General features: G+C 41.3%; 1 protein-coding gene across 2 annotated transcripts in view; it reads right to left on the bottom strand.

The window, feature by feature from the left end:
* The window catches only part of kif21b (kinesin family member 21B), a 168,704-nt gene that overhangs the window by 106,048 nt on the left and 36,294 nt on the right, over positions 1-26,362 (bottom strand). For both annotated transcript variants that reach the window (XM_068057204.1, XM_068057205.1), the window contains exons 2-6: positions 13,427-13,649; positions 12,533-12,715; positions 10,090-10,239; positions 8,047-8,181; positions 4,615-4,782 (exon numbers count right to left, since the gene is read on the bottom strand). In XM_068057204.1, coding sequence (XP_067913305.1) covers positions 4,615-4,782; positions 8,047-8,181; positions 10,090-10,239; positions 12,533-12,715; positions 13,427-13,649 — 859 coding nt within the window. The remainder of the gene's footprint in view (positions 1-4,614; positions 4,783-8,046; positions 8,182-10,089; positions 10,240-12,532; positions 12,716-13,426; positions 13,650-26,362) is intronic.

The raw sequence follows: 26,362 nt of genomic DNA, 5'->3' as shown, positions 1-26,362 counted from the left end.
TCTTTGATTCCTCTAAAGAATTCTTTGGAAACAAAAGCCTTCCTTTGCTCAGCCAATGGAAGACATTTAATACTTAGCCCTTTTATGTAGACTATTATAATTTGCATCTACGTTGGGAATTCATCTATCTGCTGTCATTAGTTTCAATTCCTGCAGTCCAAATCACCTTTAATCTTCTAATTAATAAAATAGGTCATTGTAAAAAGGAAAATTGCCCTAGTGTTAGGTAGGTGGTAGGAGAATTAAGGGAAGGTGGGGATGTGAGAGGGAAAAATGGGATTAATGTAGGATTAGTATAAATGGGTGGTTGATGGTCGGCACGGACTCGTTGGGTCAAAGGGCCTGTTTCGGTGCTGTATCTCTCTATGGCTCTATAATCCTGCAACACAGAAGATTATCATTCTGTATTACAAAACTGAAGTTAATATAACACTACAAGGATAATTTGTTTTATACACTTCCTTAAGTTACTTTTGTTTGAATTGTTCACAAAAAAATTATGTCTGGATCATTTAAAAGACTGATTTAGAACTATATATTTGAAATATAAGGTATTTGATATTTGGAATCTAAAGACTAACAAAAATTTTCACCCTTCCTTTAGCTCATTGGTTTCAATATTAAACTCCCACCCAATGACAGGCAGGCAAGTACTGAGGGTGGCTTTAACATGTGAAAGACACAAAATGTAACACCCAACATATTGCGCCCGGCACCTTTTTCGTTACAGCGGTGGATATTGGGGGAGTGTCAGAGTGCCTCTCACGGTGCAATTAGGTGCCCAATTTAAAACTTACTGTTGTTGCACAGGTTTCCCAGGTGGCAGACAACTTGGCAGTGAAAGGACGGGAGCTGCCAGATCCACAAGGTAAGCACCTCTTTCAGCATTCCTTGTGGGCCAGGAAGAGCAGGTGTGCTCCCCTGACTGCTCAAGGAATCCTTTAGCCTTGCCCAACCCCAATCATAAGACTCCCACACCCACACCCCGTCACCACCACCATCCCCCCAGTACTGATTGCTGCTAATCTGCCCCCAGCACTCCCGACAGCAAGCTTGTGTGCTGCCATGGGTTTATGTTGCCTTTGTGTGATTATTTGTGCAGCACCATCTTTAGTCCTGGCAGCTGCCTGCACGTCGCAGAGTGTGACGTTTTAGTGGAACAGGCTGCATTTGCGCATGTGCCAGTGCAGCGCCACCTAGTGGTTGCATTGTCAGCAAACGCAGCCTTAAAATTACGAAAAGTTTTGATAGAATCGAAACAGAGATAGTGTTGCTACTTGTGGGGAAAAGCAAAACTAGAGGCTATCAAGATAAGATTGTCACCAAAAAATCGAACAGGGAATTCAGAAGAAATGTCTTTACCCATAGAGTGGTGAGAATGTGAAACCCGCTACCACAGGGAGTAGTTGAGTGAATAGAGTAGATGTATTTAAAGGGAAGCTAGATGAGTATATGAGGGAGAGGGAAATAGAAGGTTATGCTGATAGAATTCGATGAGGAAGGATGGGAGGAGGCTCAAATGGAGCATAAACACCTGGATGGACCGGTTGGACAGAATGGCATGTTTCTGTGCTGTATGTGATTCTATTTCGACCCTTTTTGGCTGACATGCTGCTCAGACCTTCCAGCTGGATTTTGGGCTGGAGCCTCTTAAAATTTTCTCAGGGCTTTAGGTGCACTGGCTCCCAGTGCTTTTCAGATTCGCCAACTGCATTTGGGTGCTTCAGGCATCGTAAAGTGTGTTACAGGACTTTAATAATTAGGGGAGTGTAAGTGTGATGCACTGAAGCATTGGCCCCTACGTGTAGAAACTTTTAAAAACAAACTGCAACACCACCAGTTTTTAATGATTCTGTGACTTTGTCACCAGAGAAAGCGAGTAAGATTTAGCAACATAAACACCATCAAGCTGGTCCTAGGACACCAATCTACCAGAATCTGAATGACTGCCATGATAGTACTAAAGCAGCTAGAAATTGCTCCAATATTGAACCATGGAAACCTGTGGAAGGAAGCCAATGAAACCCTCAATTTATATTAAAGGTTCTCCCTCCCTTTCTAACCAGTACAATACAAACCTTTTCGGAAATAAGGGTAAATAAGGATGATCACGAGTGTCAAACAGTTGCAGTCATGCTGTGTAAATGATGCAAAATATAGTTTTGCCTTCCTTCTAATTACATAGAACCCCGTATACTGTCTTTTCTAACAAACAGCCCACTCTCCACAGGTGAACAGGCCTGCAATAGGCAATGGAATGAAGTCTTTAGCAAGATAAAAACACTAATTCAAAAACAAACACTTCCTGCCACTACTTGGTTTGTATAAATAACCCAATGAAATTATTTGAAAATAAGCATTTAGAAACAGCAGATAACGCAGAAAGACCGACTTGGGGCTGGATTTTATGGTGGGTGGGGGGCGGGGGAATCCATTCACCGGCCGGAAAGTCGGTGGCGATCCTGCCTCCACTGGGCTTGGGGATCCAGACTGGATCTTACGGTCCCCAGGCCCTTAATTGGTCTTGGGCGGGACTTCCACCTCATTGAAGTCCCACCTAATGGAGCTGTTTAGATTAGATTAGATTAGATTAGAGATACAGCACTGAAACAGGCCCTTCGGCCCACCGAGTCTGTGCCGAACATCAACCACCCATTTATACTAATCCTACACTAATCCCATATTCCTACCAAACATCCCCACCTGTCCCTATATTTCCCTACCACCTACCTACACTAGTGACAATTTATAATGGCCAATTTACCTATCAACCTGCAAGTCTTTTGGCTTGTGGGAGGAAACCGGAGCACCCGGAGAAAACCCACGCAGACACAGGGAGAACTTGCAAACTCCACACAGACAATACCTGGAATCGAACCCGGGTCCCTGGAGCTGTGAGGCTGCGGTGCTAACCACTGCGCCACTGTGCCGCCCACTGTTGGCTGCTCTTATTGGGGGAGGGGGCGTAAAATTACAGCTTTGTATTTATATTGCGTCTTTCATGACCTCCCGACATCCCAAAGTGCATTATGGACAACGATGTACTTTTAAAGTGTAGTCACTATTGTAATGTGGGAAACACAGCAGCCAATATGCGCAAAGCAAGCTCCTACAAACAGCAATATGATAATGACAAGATATTCTGTTTTTGTGATGTTAACATCGATGAAAACACATTAAGGGGCGAATTTTATGCTCTCCTCTGCAGCGGGTTTGAAGGCGGAGAAAGCATATAATCGGGCGGGAAGGTGGAAGAGTCCAAACCTGCCACCTTCCCGCCTCCGCCGAAATTAAGTCCGGTTAACGACCTTCCCGCCCCACCACCAACTGCGACCCTTATCTGGGCAATTAAAGCCCAATTAAGGGCCTCATCCCACTACGGTAATTAGTGGCGGATGGCTCTGCCTCCACACGGGAAGCACGGCACGAAAGACCATGCAGGCTGTTTGCTGGCTGCGGGCGGGGTTCCCTTGTTAAAAGGCACTTAGTTCCTGAACGAGGGACCCAGCATCAAAAAGAGGGGGTCCCCGCGGAGAGCCACCCCCCTACACCCGCTTCCCCTATGACCTCCACTCCACAAGACCCCTTCCGCCCTGAACTAGCTGTGGCCTGGGTCCAGCACGCTCCTGGGCCTTAGGTAGGTGCTCCACTGGCAGCAGCTACTGCCTCTGTGGTGGCGCTGCTCAGTTAAAGAGCTGCCAGCCTTTATTTGGCTGGCAGCTCTCAGAGGGTGGGACTTCCATCACAGGGGTCCTTGATCCGGTGGAAGGCCAGTCATTATCCAGCTGAGTGCCTAATTGGCACTCGATTCAGCTGGCTTCCCGCAGGAGAGGCAACACAGGGTTCTTGGTGCCGCTTCTGCCAGACATCGAGCCCCCTGTTGCCCGGATAAAATCCCGGCCTAAAAATCTATTGTTGGGTTTTTCTGCATTTGAGTACTTTTTTTTTTTAAACTTTCCCTAAATCTGGCTGTTAAAGAAATGTATATTTGTGATCTGAGTAGCTATTTTAAGATTTCTCTAAAAATCTGTTCCAGCAATGCCAGCTTCTGATCACACAGGTTTTGTATACATGCAGAAAAGTAAACTTGCAAGGATGCTATCTGGGAAAACCTGACGTTTTGCCATATATTACTTAAAATTTTCATTACGCAGAAGCATGTACAAATATGTGCCCTGTAGCAGTTTCTGTGCTGTGCACTTGGGAAACCAGATATGTGCCAGGCAGTCCAGTACTTTCACTCTACAGGTTATCATTTTAGACTGCAGGAAAAGGGAAGGGTCAACTCCGTGGTGCAAATAAACTCGGAGCATTGCCGATATTAGTTTATGGACAGACTAATGAATACTGCACAGCACCAATGCTCCTGCTATAGGCATTTTAGCAAGAATTATTATTGAATTTCTAGCAGCGCGAACCACAAAAGACCCAATAGATTAATCTTTATGAGAGTGCATTGTGTTTCATCAGAGTGGATTCTTCATGCCAATGATTTGAAGCAAAACCTGGATGTTCACTGAAATAGCAAAACATTCCATACACTGGGATTGCATATTCAGTGGTAAATTTCAATGAGCAAGTGAAGAAATTAAGCAGTTTTGTTTTCCTCCTTACCAGACCACAGTTGATAGATATGCCTTCTTTGGCCCGCTCTCCTGTGGCTCCAGTGCGCTTTAGCCTTTCTGAACCAGCAAGGTCAACAAAATGGAATTTGGCTGTGAGCGTTTCATACTCATTCACTGGTTGTGATTCATGGGCCACTCCATTCACCTCACCATTTACCTGGAGAGTGGACAGTTATAGAGATACAATCACAGTGATTTGAGTAGAATTTTCTAAATAGAATGAGGTTCTTTCATATAACGCCCTTCATGTTTTTACATATCCCAAAGCTCTTCAGAGCTAACAAATTACTTGTTAACTGTAGACACTGTTATTTTTGCAGGCAAATACAGCAGCCTACGGGCTCACAAATGCCGAATGAGATAATGGTCAGCCAACCTGTTTTTTTAAATGGTTTTCAAGGATAAATGTTGGCCAGGACATGAGGAGAACATGCTCACTCTTCTTTGGATAATGTCATGACATCTCTTACACCAACCTGATAGGCCAGATCTAGTCTTGGTTTAAAGTATTATCTGAAAGACAACAACTTTCATAACGCGACACTCCTTCAGTTCTTAAAGTGTCTGTGTAGATTATGTGCTCATGTCTTGGAATGGAGCTTGAACCCACAAACTTTTCACTCAAAGGTGGATGCTACAACTGAGTGATTACCACTAAGAAGTGGTAATCACCTCCACTTTGGTACTGTCAACACCACCTACAATTTTTGACCATAGTTCCTGGAACTTTTGAATCTGGGGATGGGAGCAACAGCAGCAAAGCTGGTATGAAACCCAGTTTCAAATATGTTAACTCCCCTCCAATAACTTTCCCCCTTGTTCCAGAAAATTCATCCAGCACAGCCTTCCCCATCAAAATAAACCATCTCCTTCAACTTTAACAAAAAAAAATCTCCTGAAATAAATTCAGCCTACCATCAGCTCAACTTCTTACACTATCCTTAGAAGGTTTTTAATCCGAGGGAACGTTTATTTCTTAACACCAGGTGACAACAACCAGGATTGTCAATATGGCCAAGTGAAGTGGTAATGTGGTCAGTGGGATTGTAGTGTGGTTTGACCAAGAACCAGGCATGAGTGTAGCACAGCAGTTTTTCCCCTTTCCCCCCCCAATCTTGTCAAATCAAACAGCCAATGAAAAGAAACAAACTTTGGAGAACTCATGAGAAAACAAACCTGATTAGAGTCAGGGATAACAAAAAAAGTGCAAAGTCATCCTGGACTAACTTGATCCACTTTTAACCCTTATATATAAAAGATATCATCACAGTTAGAATGACCATCTGAGGGCCACAGCTATCCAAGTTTAGATATACCAATTACAAAAGTGCAATTTGTCAGATAATGTACAGACCAGGTATAAATACTCCAATTTATGTTCATCTGATTGGCAAAAGTTGCCAATAATTTATTTTTTCCTCACTTGATGCAGTGTCATTTTTATGACAAAATTAACAGAGATGCTAAAATTAAATGCACAATTTATAAGAGCATCAATCAGGACCTGAACATCACTATTTACGCTCAACTAATATGACAGTTACACACTTTATAAAGTGGTGGCGTTAGGTCTTCAAGTGCTTTGCAGCAGTCTGACACAACTGAGTAGCTTGCTAAATCAATTCCTAGAGCAGTTAAGAGTCAACCACATTGGGTGTGGGACTGGAGCCACATAAAGGCCAGACCAGGGAAGGACAGCAGGCTTCCTTTCTTAAAGGACATCAGTGAAACAGTTGGGTTTTCACAACAATCTGACAGCTTCATGATCACTTTAACCAGTAATCAGCTTTTTATTTCCAGATTAATTAAGAAATCATAAACACTGGCCTTGGACTGCTTAAACTGCAGGAGACCTGAAACTTTGCGGCTTTGGGCATTTATATTGAACAAAATCGGAACCGACTCAGAAAATACATGAAAGCATAAATGAGTAAATGCGCTGTTCAGGTTTAGTGCCAAGACCTCAGAGCAAAAATATTCTAGCTTGTGATCCAAAGTCTGCAATGTTGTTCACAGCCAGGGGAGTAGAGGGGTTGTTTTAACTAGCTACAGCAACCTCAAGCTATGTCGTGGTGGAGAGGCGATGCAAGAGAGAAGAATCAGGGCCACTGCTTCTGATCTCTGGATGCGGTCTGACTATAATGCTTACAATTCGGATTGTTTAAGACTTAAAAATGAAAAATGGTTGCCTGAGTGAGGTACCGAAGTGTTACTAGTCCCAACTAAATGTCCACCTTCAGAAGAGTGAAAGTTTAAAAAGTGAGGCAGAAATTAAAAGTAAATTTCACTTAATGTTAATCTGTATGACATAAGTAAACCGGCAAACACAGTTAAGAGTATTTAATGATCTCAAGTCACCAGAGAGCAAATTCAAAAAAACTCCTATTCAGGTTCCTAGTCTAGTTAACATTAAAAGACATGATGCTTTTCTATGCCCAATCTGATCATTTGGATATTCTCAGAATGGGATAAAGTCCTTGTTGCTAGGGCTGTTTTGAATGGTTATTGTGCCTAATAATAGCTTTTAATCTCACTTTCTCACAAATCTTTCTGTAATTCCTTCACATTCACATGGTTGCATAGTTTTGAAAAACAAGCTAATTGATGAAGCTTAATGCTATCTTAGTACAAGCTTCTCAAGCCTAAATGCTGGGTTGTGGTGGCTAATGTAATGTGAAGGAAAAGGGTTAAAACAGAAAAAGGCAGAAACAGCCAATAAAATGGAGATCTGAAACAAAAACAAGAAATGCTGGAATCACTCAGCAGGTCTGGCAGCATCTGTGGAAAGAGAAGCAGAGTTAACGTTTCGGGTCAGTGACCCTTCTTCAGAACGTTCTTGAGTTCTGAAGAAGGGTCACTGACCCGAAACGTTAACTCTGCTTCTCTTTCCACAGATGCTGCCAGACCTGCTGAGTGATTCCAGCATTTCTTGTTTTTGTTTCAGATTTCCAGCATCCGCAGTATTTTGCTTTTAATAAAATGGAGATACTAGATTACAAATGAAGGGGATTCAGTGAAACACTGCTACTTTGGTGGGTTCATTTTCCATTGTTCCTACTTAGAAAGCAAGATCTCTGTGCACTGTTCTCCCCTTTTTGACGTCCTACTTGCGCTCCAGTTTCAGTGGGTTCAGCTCTGTAATTGTACATCAAATTGCTTAAAAGAGTGTAAGTGTAATGATTGACTCCACGTGTTTACTGTTCCCTTACTCTGATAAGAGATTCATCATTTTTTTAAGTCTACAATATAGTCAGATCCTGAAACTTCAGGGATTTTACACTCGGCAGTGTTGCCAGTAGCTTTCATTGTCTGCACTTCTATAATACAATTATACCCAACAGGTTTCACTGAACTGTAAAATCCCCCTTCTATTTCAGCCCAGAATTACTATTAAGCATGAAATGTGTCTGGGAAAACTTACCATATCTTGTCTGGCGCAGACCCTCATTTGGCAGATGTGCACTGTAAATATAGCATGAGACCGGGAACTCTCAGCATTCATCTGTGTGCTTGCAGTGGTGCGAGCAAGGGCACCCAGCTTCAAGCATTGTACCATCTGCAAAACAAAAGTTAAGAGGAGTAATCATCCCTTTCATCAGCTTCCTGCTGACTTGAATTAAGGTCACAGACCACATCAACACAACTGGGTATTCCCAAATGGGGCTGTCAAAACCATGGAGGAAGGAAAGTACTGTTAACTGTTCAGTGCAGTTCTAAAGAGGTGTCATATTCATAACAAGAGAAGACCCCCCTATTTTATAGATCAATAGAGGACTGAACTCTCATACAATTATTAACTTCTGTCAAGCCTAAGGTGATTAGTAGTTATGTATATTCATGGCCGTTTGGCAAACAGCCATTGCTAGTGTTCTGGTCCCAGGCTCCAAAAAGACAATTAGTAAGAAAAACAGTATTCACGGTCTCAGTACCTTATGTACTTTCTTAAATTCATTCAAGTTATCTTTCTCAAATAAACATTTTCACTTCAGAGTATGTAAGCTGAAATATCAACCAATTAAAGGTAGACTCAAAAGGTTTTCAAATAAACCCATCAGTGAGGTAATTCGTTCTATTAAAGCTAAAAATGCCAGTGAAATGGAATCCAAAACAAATAATTAACTCCTGGTGAGTTTTATTTTAAGAACGAATTATAAATATCTACAAGGATTCAGAAAATAAATGCTGCAACTCTACACCTAAATTTAAAAAAAATGAAAATACATATATAATTCCTTGGGTTATTTTTATTTAGGTCACATTATAGTTGGTTTTGATGAGCTTTTGATAAAAATTACTCAAATACAAATTAGAAGCTTCTCCGGTAACCAGCTGGGTAGAAGTACTGCTAGATGTCATAGAAGAGCCTAGTTTTGATTCTCAGTCTGTACTGAGTCAGCTAATAGCAAGCAGAGCAATAGGTGGATTTCTACAACTAGATTCATTGCCCTTAAAGTATGGAGGGGGAAGAAAAGTCAGATGGATTTTCAGTTTCCCATATCTTCACAGTAGTTATCCCCTGCTGGAAAGCATGTATCTGTGGACATTGGGAGAACATAGGATCGGGTTCAACAATCATGAATAGCCTAACAATACTCACTGAAGAATGGGCACTTGGGTGAGCTATCTGAGGGCTGTTGGCTCCAGTGGAACCAAACTCCAGAAAAATTCAATGCCTTCAGGCAGAGAGGGAAAAACTGTCATCAAATTTTATAAATAAAGAGGCATCATAATATGGTACACACATCTACTTTGCTCCACATAAAAGTAAGAAGAAAATTTTTATTAAAAATAATAGTTGAGCATGGTTTCCTCATGTGGACATATAATCAGCATTGGCAGAAATCTAATCAAATTATATTTTGTGACTTTAAAAATTAAAGTTTTAATCCATATGTGGATACTATGTCTCAAGATTCATCAGTTGAAAAATGTAACAGTTCCTAACCATTCAAGCCACACATAAACACAGTCAATTATAGATTTAGAACAGCCCGGTCAGGTCCCATACATCTCCAGGGCATCATGCTAAACTTAAAATAGCATAGGTCAAACAAGAAAAAATTAATTTAGGTCGTGAGGAAGGCTGAATGAATATAAAGGACACTGGTTCCTGCTCTTGACAGGGCAAGTCAACTTTCATTAATCTCCTCGTTGATCACACTGCATTCACTGCAGCCAACCTCCTCTGCAGAAAGCCTATTATCTGTTATCTCCCACAGCATGATTGCCATTATCCTCATTATCCTCCCCCCCCCCCCCCCCCCCCCAGTCCCCAATACACACATACATCTTATCAGCACTTAAAACAGCAGCTGATAAAATAAAGCACAAGAACTGGAACCAGGACTGGACAGGCAAATTTGCTTTAAACTATTCATGACCATGATTGATCGAATAACACTTAAAAATGATCCATCAAAAATACTACATGAGTTGCAATATGCCCAGTTGTTTTTTCACTGACCTCTTGCTCTGAATTGACAACACGTGAGACAACCCCACTCGTGTAAATTGTTCCATTGGCATCTTCATGAATTTTAATGTTAGATTTCCTATGCCGTGAATCCAGGTCACGTGTGCTGTCAAATAGATCCAGTATCTCTTCATTATAAAGCTGCAAAGAAATAGGATATGGCTTTAAACACAGGCAAAAGTAATGCCATTTTTGAAATATCGCAATTAGAGTGCTCACATTTATTTATAATATTCCAAAATTTTCAAGATGAGATGTAAAATCCTCAAACGCATTCTGCTGCCATAGTGATGGTGGAGGAAGAATTGCACCCAGCTGCTCATCAGGAAGCCTGCCCCTGCTGGAGTTTCTGGAGTCAGGGACTCAGTGGGCTGAATTTTATGTTGCTGCCGTAAAAGATGGTGGCCCGCACGTGTGGGTTTTTCTCCGCGGAGTCGCCGCGATATTATCTGTGGCAGCTCATCTACTTGGCCACCGTGGACTGCACCCCCACCCCCGCCGATAACGTGGAGGGGGCAGGCGAGCCATCCCTGGCAACAGCGTCCGGCGCCACTGCGCACGTGCTGGTGCCATTTTTAAAGGGCTTCCAGCCCTTATATTTAATTTAAATGTTTAAAAGGAAAGTTAAATAAAACTGATTTAAAAAATTGTTTCCAGACCCTCTCCCACCTCCCCATTAACAATACACTCATTCCTTGCCCTCTTCCCTTCCATAAATAGTTACATTGTGTGCCTGACCTTCCCCCCGCAAAAGTTCACAAACTCTTAATTTTTCACCCATTCCCACCATCCCCTCCACCAATTAGAATAGTTTGACCCCGCTCCCCACCTCCCACACTGAGAAACTTACCCCCTCTCCCCTCCCCACAGGTACTGCGCCTCATTTCTGTGGATGGGGATCCGAAGGCCTGGTAGGGCCTACTGCTGGGATGAAGATTGTGGCGGCACTTCAGGAGGCAACGGGAATGTATTTAACTCAGGTAAGTTAATGAATTTGAATATTTAAATTACGATTACGGTCCAGTCACCGAGCGGCGGGGGGCTGCCATGAGGCCTCGCCACCGCCGGCAATATCGGATGGGCCCTGCCGGCGTCGAGGTCCGTGGTGGGCCTCATCCGGGGCAATCTTTATTCCACCCCCGCCCCGACCCCCCCAACGCCAAGGATCCCGACATCAAGGCCTCGATAAAATCCAGCCCAGTATGTCTGCACAACTTGGGTACCTATGTGCAGCAGGGGGGAAGGAAGCAGCAAAATGTAGCAACGCTGGTCAATTGCTATTGGGAGGGGACAATACATCCAGTTACATCATCTGTACAAAGTAGAAATCAGTCTTCTTTATAAGAGGTCCGATTATACTGGACCACAATTTTCTCTCTAAACCATGGCTCCAGCCACTCTTTTGAGTCCCATTAACACTATGGAATAGAGTGGGCATGAGCTCATCCTATTGGTCCCACATTCTTTTGGCTTTCAAGGGACTACCACTCACCCCCATTCCCTCATAATCTTCAAGGCAAAGACCCAGTTTTACTGTGCCCTGTCCCATTTCCCATCCTCACATGTTCTTGCTTATCTGGATTACTCCCTGGGTACATTCTAGACCCAAAGAAAATTCAGGATCATCGTTGTTTTACCTAGTTTTGAGAATTGAAGAAAATATTGGACTAGTTTGATTTTTGCATTTTTGACTTTATTCAGTTTGTATTTTTCTATAAGTTTTTTTTGTTTCTGTAAACATGCAGAACAGCACCTAATGCCCCTTTCTTCTATGATGAGAGGTATGGCATGTACACAATATGGAACTATACTGGTCATGTGTGATCACAGGGATACATGTTTAGTTTAGTTTAGAGATACAGCACTGAAACAGGCCCTTCGGCCCACCGAGTCTGTGCCGACCATCAGCCACCCATTTATACTAATCCTACACTAATTCCATATTCCTCGCACATCATCACCTGTCCCTATATTTCTCTACCACCTACCTATACTAGGGGCAATTTATAATGGCCAATTAACCTATCAACCTGAAAGTCTTTTGGCATGTGGGAGGAAACCGGAGCACCCGGAGGAAACCCACGCAGACACAGGGAGAACTTGCAAACTCCACACAGGCAGTACCCAGAATTGAACCCGGGTCGCTGGAGCTGTGAGGCTGCAGTGCTAACCACTGCGCCACAAATTTCAATTCCCTGGGAATTGGGCTAAATCTGTATTCACTGAAGAATGCTAATTAACAGCAGAGGTCCTACCTATACATTCTGATCTAAATCTTTTGGTATAGAATGAACCCAAACTGAAATGTTGATTTTAATACAAGTCGCTATCCTCATTTAACTTGCACTTAATTGATTTAGAAAATGTTGACATTTGTCAATGCATTGAAGTCCTCAAGATTTTTTCTAATATGTAATGAAATCTGCCAACAAACCTCTAGAAACTGAGCAGTAATTTTAAACTCTGGTGGCTGTGTTCCTTGCTCCTGAGCAGCTCGCTTTCGCTCTGTAATTCCTTCAAAAAGATGCTTGACTGCACGTGGAATTATTCCTTGCTCTTCCACTGTTATATTCACGTCAAACCCTGTACCCATGCTGTAGGTCTTCCCAGAACCGGTCTAGAAGCAGGAGAAAAAGTAACACAAGATGAAAATCTCATGAAACTATTCAAAATAGAATAACAAGTGGTGGCACAAACATTTACATGGTTTTCAATACAGGGTTTTAAATAAGATGGGAGGCAAACCCCATCTGTTCAAACACCCCACTCCAGGATAAATCACACATGATGCATAATAATCTTTCACTAGAGAAGCAGTGTATGTGCAGCACCACATCACTTTGTACTAAGATTTTAATTTTTTTTTATTCTTTCATGGGACGTGGGCATCGGAGGCCAGGCCAGCTGTACAATTTTTCTTGACAAAGCATCATGACCTCATCAAAAACATTACTCCTATGCATCTTATTTTTATTGTATAATTATACACACACTATGGAACTTTTCAAGCAGCTAAATTCTATTTTTATTTTTTTTTGTGTTTTTGTAGTCAGCTTATGTCACAACAGGCACATTTTGGAGTTTATTCATAATACTCTCTACACTAATGGGTTAAGGATTGTGATGACATGATGTTGTTCTTCCCCATGCACCAGTCAGTGTCCCAATTTACGAGGTCGCAGGAACCCTTGAGTGAATGACAGCCTTATAATACAATGTCTGGTGTGTATTATGAAATCTTGCAAAATGTAATACACATAATTCATCACCTCACTTTCTGGTCCTAATCTGCTATTATCTTTCTGGTATGTTAGTATTTAATTCTTACCTGTCCATAAGCAAACACTGTTGCATTATAACCTTCAAAGCACCCTTCCACAAGTTTGTGCACACAAGATTTATAGATCTCATCTTGTCTGGCATCTATATCAAACATAAAGTCAAATGTGAAAGCCTTGTCTTTTCCCAGGATGACTTGTGGCTCCCCAGGTGTAACCAATGTACAAATATGGCATCCCTCAATCTTCTCCTTGGCCGACTGTGGACGGATTCTGTGGGAGGAAAATAAACAACAATACTGGCAACTTTCCAAATAGATCAGTTACCAACTAAATACTTTCATTTGGGATAGAATATATCAAAAGGATAAAACAAAAGAAACCAATTTAAAAAAGGATGAAATCTTTCAAAGTACAAAACTTGGAAATGCAACAAGGAATATTCACATTTTTATCAGGTACAGAAGTTTTTCCCTTCAATCCTGACTCCACTTTAAGACTGTCTGGCATACGACAACCTCCACTAGAAACTGCATTGTTTAAAACTCATTATGACAGAGCATTAAAAAAACGCTCTGGGCAACTTGTCCAGTTTAAACCTTGCATTTTAGACCGTCAAAAGAAGCATTATAAAGAGGGTCTAGTACTCTAATGGATTAGGCCTTCTGGCTAAGGAAAATAGTTTACAATGACTGCCTTATAGGAAATCAACCACTTCCTGTACCTGGAAACATCGGAATGAAGTAATCAGATAACATAGCTAATTTTAAAAAACCTTCTATACATCAGTTAGTGGTTGAACTGATACACAGATGGCTAACGCATTCCAGCAAAATATTTCAATGAACCAACAGCAAGTTGAATTGTACTGTTTTTTTTCTCAAAAAATAAAAATTAACAATACTGCTTTGAAGCCACTAATATTCATACAAAGCATTTCACTTCATGAGACGCAAAGGGAAATGTTTGAGAAATGAGGAGAAAAATACTCAGGATAACCACAATACAACCTCTGGAAAGATAAAGGCCTAGGCTACTGCCCCCACCCTTAATTGGAGCACATCACTGAGGGTAGGGGTTCAGGCAAACTTTCCACCTACCACTGAAATGCCCCTCTAACGGTTTAGGAGCAGAATGCTCCCACGAAAATATGGCAAAACTGCTTTCAGAGCTACCATTCAGGTGCTATATGTCTTAGGGTATAGGCTGTTATTGTTAAGAAAGCACTTTCTTTTTGGCAGCATTTTGAATAAGTTTGTTTTGTGGTTCAGGACTAGTTGCAGAATATGATTAGTCTTTTTCTCATATTCATGGAGTTTCTATTGAGTGCAATGGATTCTCCTCTTTTGTGGCAAGAGCAAACAACCACAAACTATCTAGATAGCTGTTGAATCATCTGCCTGGGTCTCTCTTGGGCTGCTAATAATTGCTTCTCTACCAGAGTAGGAATCTCTCTCCGCCCTCTGAAGGTGCACCTGCTCCTTGAATAAAAAGTGAAGCCTCTCAGTTAAACTGGCAGCTTCCTCCTATTTGCCCACTTGCTTTCCTTATTCCTTCACCTACTGTTTGGTACTATCAGGCTGCCCTCTTACCAGCTCCCTCAAAAGCAGATTGCAGGGGTATGCGGACTTTTGCCTGTGGCGCTGCTGCCATCTCAACCATGGCCCAGAACCACTAACACTTTCCCTGGTGACTGAATCTTCAAATAAAGGTACACATCACTGACATGCAGAACATAGCTTCTGACACACAGAATTTGCTCAAAAGCTTTCCAGTCTGCATCAGAAGCTGCAAGTCCTCCATCCTAAAATCCATCAGTACTGAGGTCAGAGTATATTTTCTATCCTGGATACAATTTGGGTGTTTAATGCATTTTCCCATCAGTTTCAGCATTGTGATCCCAATTAAGGGCATAGCTTTGATTATAGTGACAAAATGCTGTAGCGCACATTGAAAACAGAAAGCCAGTTTTTAAATAGATCAATGTTGAGGGACTTCTGATTATTACCTTACTTGTAGAAACATTTCATTCCAGGAAGAATGAAAATCATGACTGAGATATGACTGATAATTTCTTCCCCAACACAGCATTTAATTTTTCTGATAGGAGGTCATACAGGAAATAAATTATTTGTTGTCACCAAGAATATTTGATTAATATGATCCTTTATTATGGAGCTACAAAGTAGGTCAGATAGATCAAAGGTACTGACAATAGTGTGCCTGAGGCACAGTTACATTTGCAGAGCTAGTTTTTAAATAAATTCCCCCATATAATTACGTGATTTGCATTTGGATGGTAAATTGCTAAGAGAATAATTTCTTCCCAAATCTGAGGAAAAAATGAAAAATTAGGTCTAGAGATATGGGTGGAATGTCAAACACAAACAATGCATGTTGTAAGTGTTGTGCTAAGGTCAATGTTGTGGTGTGCATGCATCTGTGAACCCAAATTTCAGCAGGAAAACAAAAAGTGCGCAACTTAAATTTTTTTCTTAAGGCAACTTGGAACTCCATTAGTAGTGCTAGGATGAATCGATTCATTGTGCTACAACAAACTTCAGATTTTTTCTTTATTCCTAATTAGGTAGGGTGCAAGGACAGCGTTGCACAACACTCCAGCCAATCGCACTGGTAGCCCTCTAAGGTCTGAGGTCAATCAAGATACACAGGGTTGAAATTGGCCTTTAGAACAAAACAGGCAATAATAAACTGGCAGTCTATTTTATGCCCTGTTAATGGGCAAGAAATGCAGGCAGGGTGTAAGATGGGATGCCAATCGGTTTTATCCCTTTTGCGCAGATGTCAGGAGCAATTTCACCCCCACACTCTTTTCTAGAAGCAGAAATCCAAATGTTTCTAATGTTCAATAATTTCTAATATTCTGCCATCTGTCACAGTCACGAAGAGAACAGTGATGAAAGAAGAATTTTCAAGTATTAGCAGACAAGTGAGAATGCCAGAATCAGCAAATCAAAAATGGCCACAACCATTACTGCAGCACATCGAGTGAAAGAACTTGGAAGTCAAATTCTGCATGCCAATGGTGGAATACTGTTTTGTACAAGTTGCAACGTTTCATTGGATCACACATGGTGGGCAATGGTTCAGCGCCACTTAGAGGCTGAAAGCCATCGCAGCAGAAAGACAGCAACCGACACCGCACCGCTGGAAAACGAACACACAAGAATCGAAAAATGATTTAATCTCTTTTTAAGAAGTTGACAGAGAGCTCAGAAACTCGTCAGTTGGTTACAATGGAACTTGTGGATGCTTTTGCAAGCGCCAACATACTATTGGAAAAACATGATCACCCGACGTAATGTGCAAAATGGTGGTTGCTTGCCAAATGCAAATAAACTATGACAGGACTACCTACCCAATGTTTTTGCTACACATTGTGAGGAGATGAAGTCACAGATTAACACACACGACTCTTTTGCAATTATTTGTGATGAGTCCACCGATGAGCAAGACCACTATGTGCTGCAAGTTTGTTTGATTTTAAGTCTGGTAAGGCCGAAGATAGAGAGTCAGGAAAGCTAACAACAGTGCTCGCAGACTACGTCCACTTAGAAGCTGTTAATTAAATCACAGTTTCTCAAGCGACAATCAAAACCATTTCAAAATATGGTGCAGATTTCAACAAAGTGTCTGCTTTCATTCGGTGACAATGCAACTTACAACACAAAATCTTTCAAATCTGTGCTCCAATGTGTAATACCGAATGCTGACCATATTACATGTAATGCACATATAATTTCTCTTGTCAGTGAGCTGTGGAAAAGCGAGCTTGGTAAAGTGGACAAACTGGTGAACTACATTAAAAACTACATTAAAAACTACATCAAACACTGCCCTAGCCGCAAACTTCGATACAGGCAACACTTTGCAAATGCCGCTGAAATTGGGGAACAAAACGTCACCCTTCCTCCAGAGCCAGTAATTACATGTTGGAATTCTTGGTTTCGGGCAGTACAGTGTCATGCAGCTCACCTGAAATACTACACAAACTTCATCTCAGAAGACCTCAACTGATACCGAAAACACAGATTTTAACAGACATTGTAACTCAGCTTAATGAGGAGGTTCAGTTTGTTGCCAAGAATACTACACGACTGATGGATTTAATCACTTGGTTTGAATCTCGACACGTCACAATCCACAAAGCTTACAACAAAGTAATGGATGTACTGTCCTAGCCTGAAACACAGTCAAACGAACAACACTCTGATCATGCTGAATTAAATGCCTGTGCTCAACATGTGTTTTCTTGCATGGCAAAGAAGCTCAAACAATATTACTGCTACGGGGAAGAGTCAAACGGTGAAGAAAAAGCGGCTCAAGGGTTTCAACAACCTTCTGCAGTGTTCCTGAAAGCTATGCATATGATTTTGATCCTGCACAAATGCACTTGTCGATGGAGGATTTAAACTCATTTGATGTGGTTAAAAAAAATAAAATCCCACGGGATCCAGGGAACTACAGCAAGGTGGATACAAAATTGGCTGAGTGGCAGAAAACAAAGGGTAATTGTTGATGGCTGTTTTAGCGACTGGAGGGCTGTTTCCAGTGGCGTTCTGCAGGGCTCAGTATTGGGTCCCTGCTTTTTGTGGTGAATATTAACGATTTGGACGTAAACGTAGAGGGCATGATCAAGAAGTTTGCAGACGACGCAAAGATTGACCGTGTGGTAAGTAGCGAGGATAGCTCTAGGCTACAGGAAGTTAGTGATGGTCTGGTCAGATGGGCAGAGAACTGGCAAATGGAATTCAACTTGGAGAAGTGTGAGGTGATGCATTTGGGGAGGTCAAACAAGGGAAAATACTGAGAAGTGTAGAGAAAATAAGGGACCTTGGAGTGAATGTCCACAGATCCCTGAAGGTAGCAGGATAGGTCGATAAGGTGGTTAAGGCGGCACATGGGAATCCTTTCCTTTATTAGCCGAGCTATAGAATATAAGAACAGAGAGGTTATGCTGGAACTGTATAGCTCATAGGTTAGGCCACAACTTGAGTACTGTGTGCAGTTCTGGTCACCTCATTACAGAAAGCATGTAATTGCACTAGACAGGGTACAGAGGAGATTTATGAGGATGTTGCTAGGACTGGGAAAATGCAGCTATGAGGAAAGATTGGATAGGCTGGGGTTGTTCTCCTTGGAACAGAGAAGGCTGAGGGGAGATCTGACTGAAATGTACAAAATTTTGAGGGGCCTGGATAGAGTGGAGGTGAAGGGTCTATTCACCTTAACAGAGAGGTCAGTGACGAGGGGGCATAGATTTAAAGTGATTGGTAAAAAAATTAGAGGGGAGATGAGGAAAGACTTTTTCACCCAGAGGTGGGGATGGTCTGGAACTCACAGCCTGAAAGGGTAGTTGAGTAAGAGGCCCTCAACTCATTCAAAAGGAGTCTGGATATGCACCTCAAGTGCTGATACCTGCAGGGCGATGGACCAAATGCTGGAATGTTGGATTAGAATAAGTGAATCATTTTTTTGGCTGGCACAGACATGATGGGCCAAGTGGCCTCTTTCTGTGCCTTAAAATTTCTATGATTCCTGGCTTTGACAAGAACTGTAGGCTGGTGATTCCTGCATATAAAAGCTTTGCAAAAGAGGCAGATTGAACTTTGCCTGTGCTGCAGTTTTGGAACTCCATGGAATGCAGAATCCCCCACCTTGCAAGGCTAGCACGGCGCTGTCTGACAATTCCAACAAACTCTGTGGACGTGGAGAGAGCTGGGTCTAAACACGGACAGGTGTTCACAGTGCAGAGACAGGGAATGAAGAAAGAGACAGTTGCAGGTTGCTCCCTGTTTACATTCAACCACTGACTTCAGTGAGTAAAGAATGTGACCTGTTTATAGTCAGCCTTTTACAGTAGTTTGAGTATACAATAAATGCCATTTGAAACCAGAAACCTTCCTCATCTAATTTTTTGTTTTACATAGATCATTTTCATGGTTTGCTGTGACACTTTGAAATTTATGATATAAATATGTGAAATCACTCCCTCAGTACTGCACTGGAGTGTCAGCCTTGATTTTTGTGCTCAAGTCCTGTATTGTATAAAAAAGAACAACTTATATTCATATAGTGCTTTTAATGTAATAAAACAGTCCCAAGGTGCATTATAAAACAAAATATGACACTGAACTACACAAGGAGATATTAAGTCAAATGACCAAAAGCTTGGTGTAGGTTTTAAGTTGTGTCTTAAAGAAGGATGTTGAGGTAGAGAGGCAGAGAGGTGTCGGGAGGGAATTCCAGAGCTTAGGGCCTAGAAAACTGAAGGCACGACCACCAACAGTGCAGCAATTAAAATCGAGGATGCTCAAGAGGCCAGAATTAGATGAGCACAGATGTCTTGGAGTGTTGTTCGGCTGGAGGAGATTACAGAGATAAGGAGGGAGAGGCCATGGCGGAATTTTAAAATAAGGATGAGAATTTTAATATCCAGATGTTGTTTGAATAGGAAAAGACTCAAGAGGGAGATAGAAAAAAAATTGGAATCGGGACTAATCAATCTTGCTGCTGTTAGTATTCACTTGAATACTGGACACCCTAAATTGAGTTACAGTCCTGTAGCTCCCTCCATGATGTCCATTACTGTATAATCACAATAAAGTTAGTCATAAAGAAGGGTTCAGATAGGTTCACAAACACCATCGAATGCTTAAACGTAATGCAGGGTTCAATCAGAAACAGGCCCATTTTGTTGGATGAGATGTTGTGCAGTCAAAAAGAACAAGACAACACCAATATCTTTGAAATAGAAAATCTTTTAAATGGAAACAAAAATGCATATGACCACACAAAGTACTGTGAATGTCAGATGCATGCTATAACAGTGTCTATTTTGTTATCAGACCCAGTGTATGCAGTTATGAGTTTAACATTCATGTTCATTCATTATTATCTTGAATGCCATTAAAGTATTAGTTTAATATTAACTCAGACTATTCAGTCTTTAATGCTGATGAAAAGTAATCCAGTTGAGTCTCAGTTCAGCTCCCTGTTGTGGAGTGATTTGGCCAAAATGCATGAACTCCACAAAAAGCACAAATGCAAGTCTAATAAACCTAAATGTTTTTAACTCCTGCTCCCCGAAATTTCAAGTCTTCTTCTGGGGAAAATGTATTCCACTCGCAATGTTATCACTACACAGTATTATCAGCACTCTTAAGGACATCTTCAAAACAGTCCAATGGGCTTAAATAAAGCATGAACACTGGGTGGGAGGGGACAGGGGGCAGTGTATAGAGGAAACTTGCAAAAAAGGGCCTAATGGATGAAATGGTTCTAAGCTATATAGAATCATAAAGCAGATAAAGTTAATTTGTCTCATCATACCATTGCCCATCTCTTTGAAAAAGCTATCCAATTTGTCCCACTCCCCTGCAATTGTTTCCTTGTTGGATAATTTTGATTAAACTATCCAGTGGCACAGAGTGCCACAGCTTAGAAGAAATTATCCATTGCTGAATCCATCATCCATATGCTTATATTGTAACTTTTCTGAGAATATTAAGCAGATCAGGGAAAAGCAGTGGGCTGGATTTTGTGCTGAAGGCAGGGCTCCTGGCACGGACCAAGAAGGCTGGGGGTGGAAATCGCGCCTCTGCTTTTTCGTTGCCCCCCCTCCCTCCCAGCAGCGATCCTCCGGTCTTTTTAAATCAAAGGTTTCAGGAGCCAGGATCCCCGTACCTTTAAAGACGGGGTCCCGCATCCAAGAACTGCCAGCCAATCACAGGGCGGGCAGCTCAGCAGTATCGGCAGCGCCACCAGGAGCATTGGTCACTACCGGTACTGCAGAGGCTTCAGACCCAGGAGCAGTGCTGGAGCCATGGACGATAGGTGGGTGAGGCAGTCACTGGAGCCAGTTCGGAAAGCCCCGGCGAGGGCGGGTGAGGGTTGGTCATGCAGTCCAGGGGGAGACAGGTCTCGGGGGCGTAAAGTTGTTCCCGGTGGGGGTCCTCCGTGGGCCACAAATTGCCCAGGAAGGAGAGACCCATCTCCCCACCCCAAGCCCACAGGGAGGGCACCTCATGTTGCAAGATGTCCTCCTCCCTGCCTGGTGGAGGACCCCCCCTACCCCCCACCGCTGGTAAGACACCAGCGGCAGCAGGAAGAGGTTCTTAATGGGCCATTAATAGGCCACTTAAGGGCCTCAATTAGCTTCTGGGCAGGAAGGCCGTTGTCAGCCTATTCTACCCCGGGGAAGATCGCTTGGCGAGGGGCAGGCAACAGGCCCTCCATCCCCGCCACCCATCCCACCTCCGACACCTCCTCAGGAGGCCACACAAAATCCCAGCCAGTTTTTTAGCTGATCTATTGCCAAACATATCATGAAACCTAGCAACTGTGCAATAACTTAGTTGGTAACTTTGTCGAAGTTTAAAACTAGCCGTGTAAGGAACTGTGTAAAAGTGGTTACAAAGAAATGAGCAGTAACAAATATATGCTGATCACTACATAACATAATAAAATACATTAATGAGGTTACTGGAATGATGTATTATGAGTTTTCTTTGTTTATCCCTATTTACTCTATCAAAATCATATGAAACTGAATCCATCACTGAAACTACCTCTTACTGTCTGAATTCAGCATTGCTAGTCTATTCACACAAGTATGGCTAAGCAGGTTTTAATACAGTATCAGGGAACTTTAAACAAAAGTTTGGTCCAAGAAAATAAGTTATATCAGCATAAAAGGGGATATTTTTGACTTTGAGAGATAGTATAAAGCAGGTGAATTAGCCACTAGTTATACATCTCTCCCAAATGGAAACAAAAATTGGGAGAGATGTATAATAGGCGGCTGAGTCGATACCATTCACCTTACACTATCAGCAAAAGTCAAAATTACTCTCAATGTGTCCAGCTGAGCAACGTAACCCAAGTTTACCTCACATTCTCAATCATACCAGAGTGTCACTCCACACAAATGTAAAGGTATCTGGAAGGTGAAAAAATTCATATTAATTTTAATAGATTATACCTAGGGAAGCAGATGGCCTCAACTACAGTATAAGTTACAGCTTTTAGTTCTTAAAAGCTTCTTCCCGTCCTTCATGAAAAATCTTTGCCCACTTTAAATGAATAATGCATATCCTACAAAATCTATGAAGTAAAGGCATTAAGCCAATTGCATTCTTCAAAGACACTGTACATTTTTGAAACATTGATAATCAATACATTGTGTTGTATTTAATATTGCATTGGCTTTTTAAAAGCATACCATCAGCTACATTATGCATTAATACTACATTAATGAGTTAGCAAGGTTAATTTCCTGGTCAATTGTCGAGACATTTCAAATGATTACAAATGCACAACATCTAATGAGCAAGGATAACTTATATGTTGAGGAACTGCTGACTAGACAAAGAGCAAGTGCCGCTCAGTGCTTCATTATCCTCAAGAGATGGAGGTCATTCACCTGCCAGGAAGTTCCTAATACAATTGTGAGCTGCAGCACTAAGGCTTAATACAGGAAATAGCAGCAACGTTTGTCAAACTGGGTCAGTTATGATGTTTATGATTTCTTTTACCCATTAACACAACTTTTTTTTCCCAAAAAAAGGCTAAACAAGAATGGGTAAGACAATAACATATGTACACACATTCAAGCATACAAACATTTAACTATTGGATATATATGTGTGGTCAGGGAGAAATTAATCAATTATAACATTTGTTTATTTTCCGCCTGCAACACATATTTTTGGAGAAAATACTCTTGTCCACTCCAAATATTGGGGAGGGAGGCAGGGAGGGAAAAGGTATTGTTACAATATGATGTTGTGAAACACTGCGCTTCAACTCTCTTCAGTTAGTGCTGACCAAGAAAACTCTGCCTAACTTCTCTACTTCAGCACAATTTTCCCCACACATGCACACTGTTGTAGTTCTTTCACTCTGAATATTTTTCCCAACCACATTCTTTGCGAACAGCAGACAGACAATATTCAATTTTTAAAAAATATTTCCTGTAGGCTACTGTATGAGAAATCTTATCCAGTTTTACCTCACTCCATTTGTAAAGAACTTTCAAAAAACAAAATTCCCTCACACAAGTATTCTGTTAATTGTTTAGCAATGGGGAGACCCTATTTGTATGCAAATGATTTAATGAGCTTTTGTTTTTATATGACAGTTCTTTATGTTTATATTGAAAGATTTTTAAAATGAAGGTCTGATTTCTATTAATCTTACTTTGCTCAGTACCAGGTTTATGATGGACTGTCCCTAGTGTTTAATTGGTACATGACAACTGCAAAACTCATGAACGTCATCTATATTACATATTCTACACCCAATACTCATGACACGAGTTTAATAAAACTGCACTCCAGTGATTTGCGTAAACTGATTTATAAAATTTCAATTTCAGAAATAAAAAAGTGATGTTGCCATTGCTAATTTCATCCCAAGCATAGAAAGGTACGTCTTATTATTTATAATTGTGTTTAACAGAAGACACCTGACACAACGGCCTTGATTTCTCCCTCTCCTACCCCCACCCTGCCCCAAAATGGGCAGGAAAGGGTTGGGAAGGGGTTAAAATATTGAAAATTGTGACCCTGCCTCCAACCCAACACTTTCCAGGCCACCATAATATTAATGGTGGTAATTCGGGCCATCATTCATCGACCAGACTCCTGCTAAAGGCAAGCGGCGGCCTACTTAACATGCAGAAGTCACGGTCTGGTGATGTAATCAGCACCACAACATTATATCAATGGCAAGCCAGGTGGAACCCTATTCTGTTTGCTGTCCAGCAACGGAACCACAGTGGGAGGATTCAACTGGCCAGAAGAGGCCGAGGTAAGTTTAAGAGATTTGCCTTTGTTTTGAACTTCAGTCATGGCCTATTAAAGTCCTCATGTATTTCAGATAGGTGAAAACACAATACTTCCTGTGACTAAGCTTATTAATTCCATTTTAATGAGAAGATTTTATCAAAATTCCTGCTGAGTGTATACTCTTCTTTGCATATTTTACATTGTCTACGGCTGAAACAACACACTAAAGTTTCAAGATCAAATGCCACGAGGCAGATGCATAAAGTGTTTCTGTGACTTCGGCTTATCTTGTGGCTTCCAGTTTCCTTCAAACCTCTCACTGGTGCAGCTGCCCTGTAATTCACTCTTTAACTCATTGCATACAATATGATCTACTGATTTATATCTTGCACCATACTGAACTTTTCCCCCCATTATATACGTATTTTGATAAATATTGGAAATGATTGCACAGAAATTACAGTGGAATATTGTGTGTATTTATTTTTACGCACAAAAGAATCTTCAGTGAGATAGCCTCCTTCCTGTTTGATCAAAACCCAATAGGACAAGCCAATGATGGAAGAAGGAATAATTATAAAAATAAAGGTGACATTTCTGCAGGGCGTCAAGTGTTGGCCTGTTTCCCTACTGGCAGGAGGTGAATGGTTGTTTTTATTGGTGAAATGACAATGGCCCACAGCAACTCAAACAGTCACTGCTACCAAGGAATAAGTTTAAGAAAACCAAAATGGCTGAGCAGGCCTATTTATGTAATTATCTTTGAATATTATGCTGATTTACTTACACATCACAATGCTTCCAGTGTTCTACAAAGCAACACTTCGCACAGCCTTTGATTAAAAAAGATTAAAAACCAGTCCTTAAGCAACTAAAACAGCAAAACTAGGAAACATGCAATAGCTATGCCAATAAGTTTTGTCTGCATTTTAAACTGAAATATTCACTTCATTAGAAATCTCACAAAAAACTTAAAACTGAACATATCTTGAGCATGGATTATTGTTCTATTTATTTTTATGGTTATCAAGCCAAATATCATATTTCACATTACACACAGTTGTGCTATAAAGTTATGTGCTGTGGTTGGGAAGTAAATGAAGCAAGCAGTTCTTTTGCTCTGTACCACAGTTTTAGTCATTGAATCCGCTTCTTTGTCTAAAGTACTGCTTTTCACGACAGGACTTGGCTGCTGCCTTCTGTCCTACTTCAACTCCCCCTCCCCCAATTTATCAATGAATTTAATTATCATTCTACAGAAGTGCAACAATTTTACTATGTAGAGGAGGTAACTGAATGAATTGGTTAGCATTATGCAAGGAGAAAGCTAGAGAGAAGTGTTAGGACTGTACTAATAGGCAACAGTGATTCGCTAATGGTGCAATCTGATAATAGACATCATCATTTCACTGATGGGAAGCAGGAACATAGCTTTCTGGAATGAAACACTTCATTTCCTAAGAAGCAAGCACTTTTTCCAGCATTGTGGATAACAAACAAACACCACATGCAAACTATGGAACAGGACGTGCACAACTTATGTTACTTAAATCATCATTCCATTATCTGTACTGAGAAGAAATGGTCACGTGGATAACCAAATGGCCTTGTGAATAAGCGGAAAAAAACAAAAGGAACTAATGGATTATTGAACTCTATAATTGGTTCCTTTTACGACCAAAACAATTTAAAAGCAGTTTTATGTTGAAGTGGTCCCACTGACAGAAGTCAGTGACACATAGAGCAGAGGTTTCCAAACAGCGGGCTATTGGGAGGTGGCAGAAGGAGGTTACAACAAACACAAGTTGATCGCATTTAATAAATGGCTGCACTCACACTGATCGCCATCCAGTGAAGGGTGAATCCTGTAATAAAAGCAAAATACTGCAGATGCTGATAATCAAAAATAAAAACAAGAAATGCTGGAAATAGTCAGCAGGTCTCGCAGCATCTGTGGAGAGAGAAGTAGATTTAACGTTTCAGGTCAGTGACCCTTCTGAAGAAGGGTCACTGACCTGAAAATCTAACTCTACTTCTCTGGCTGCCAGACCTCCTGAGTATTTCTAGCATTTCTTGTTTTTATTTATTATATTTTATATATCATTTATTATTAAGGGTGAATCCTGTTGCTGTTTTCCTGCAGCTGGGGGCACAATATCAGCGAGAGCCACATGC

Source organism: Heterodontus francisci, chromosome 25 (assembly GCF_036365525.1).
Source record: "Heterodontus francisci isolate sHetFra1 chromosome 25, sHetFra1.hap1, whole genome shotgun sequence".
Taxonomy (NCBI): domain Eukaryota; kingdom Metazoa; phylum Chordata; class Chondrichthyes; order Heterodontiformes; family Heterodontidae; genus Heterodontus; species Heterodontus francisci.
The sequence above is the reverse complement of the archived record's forward strand: the minus strand, read 5'-3'. Positions and strand labels throughout refer to the sequence as shown.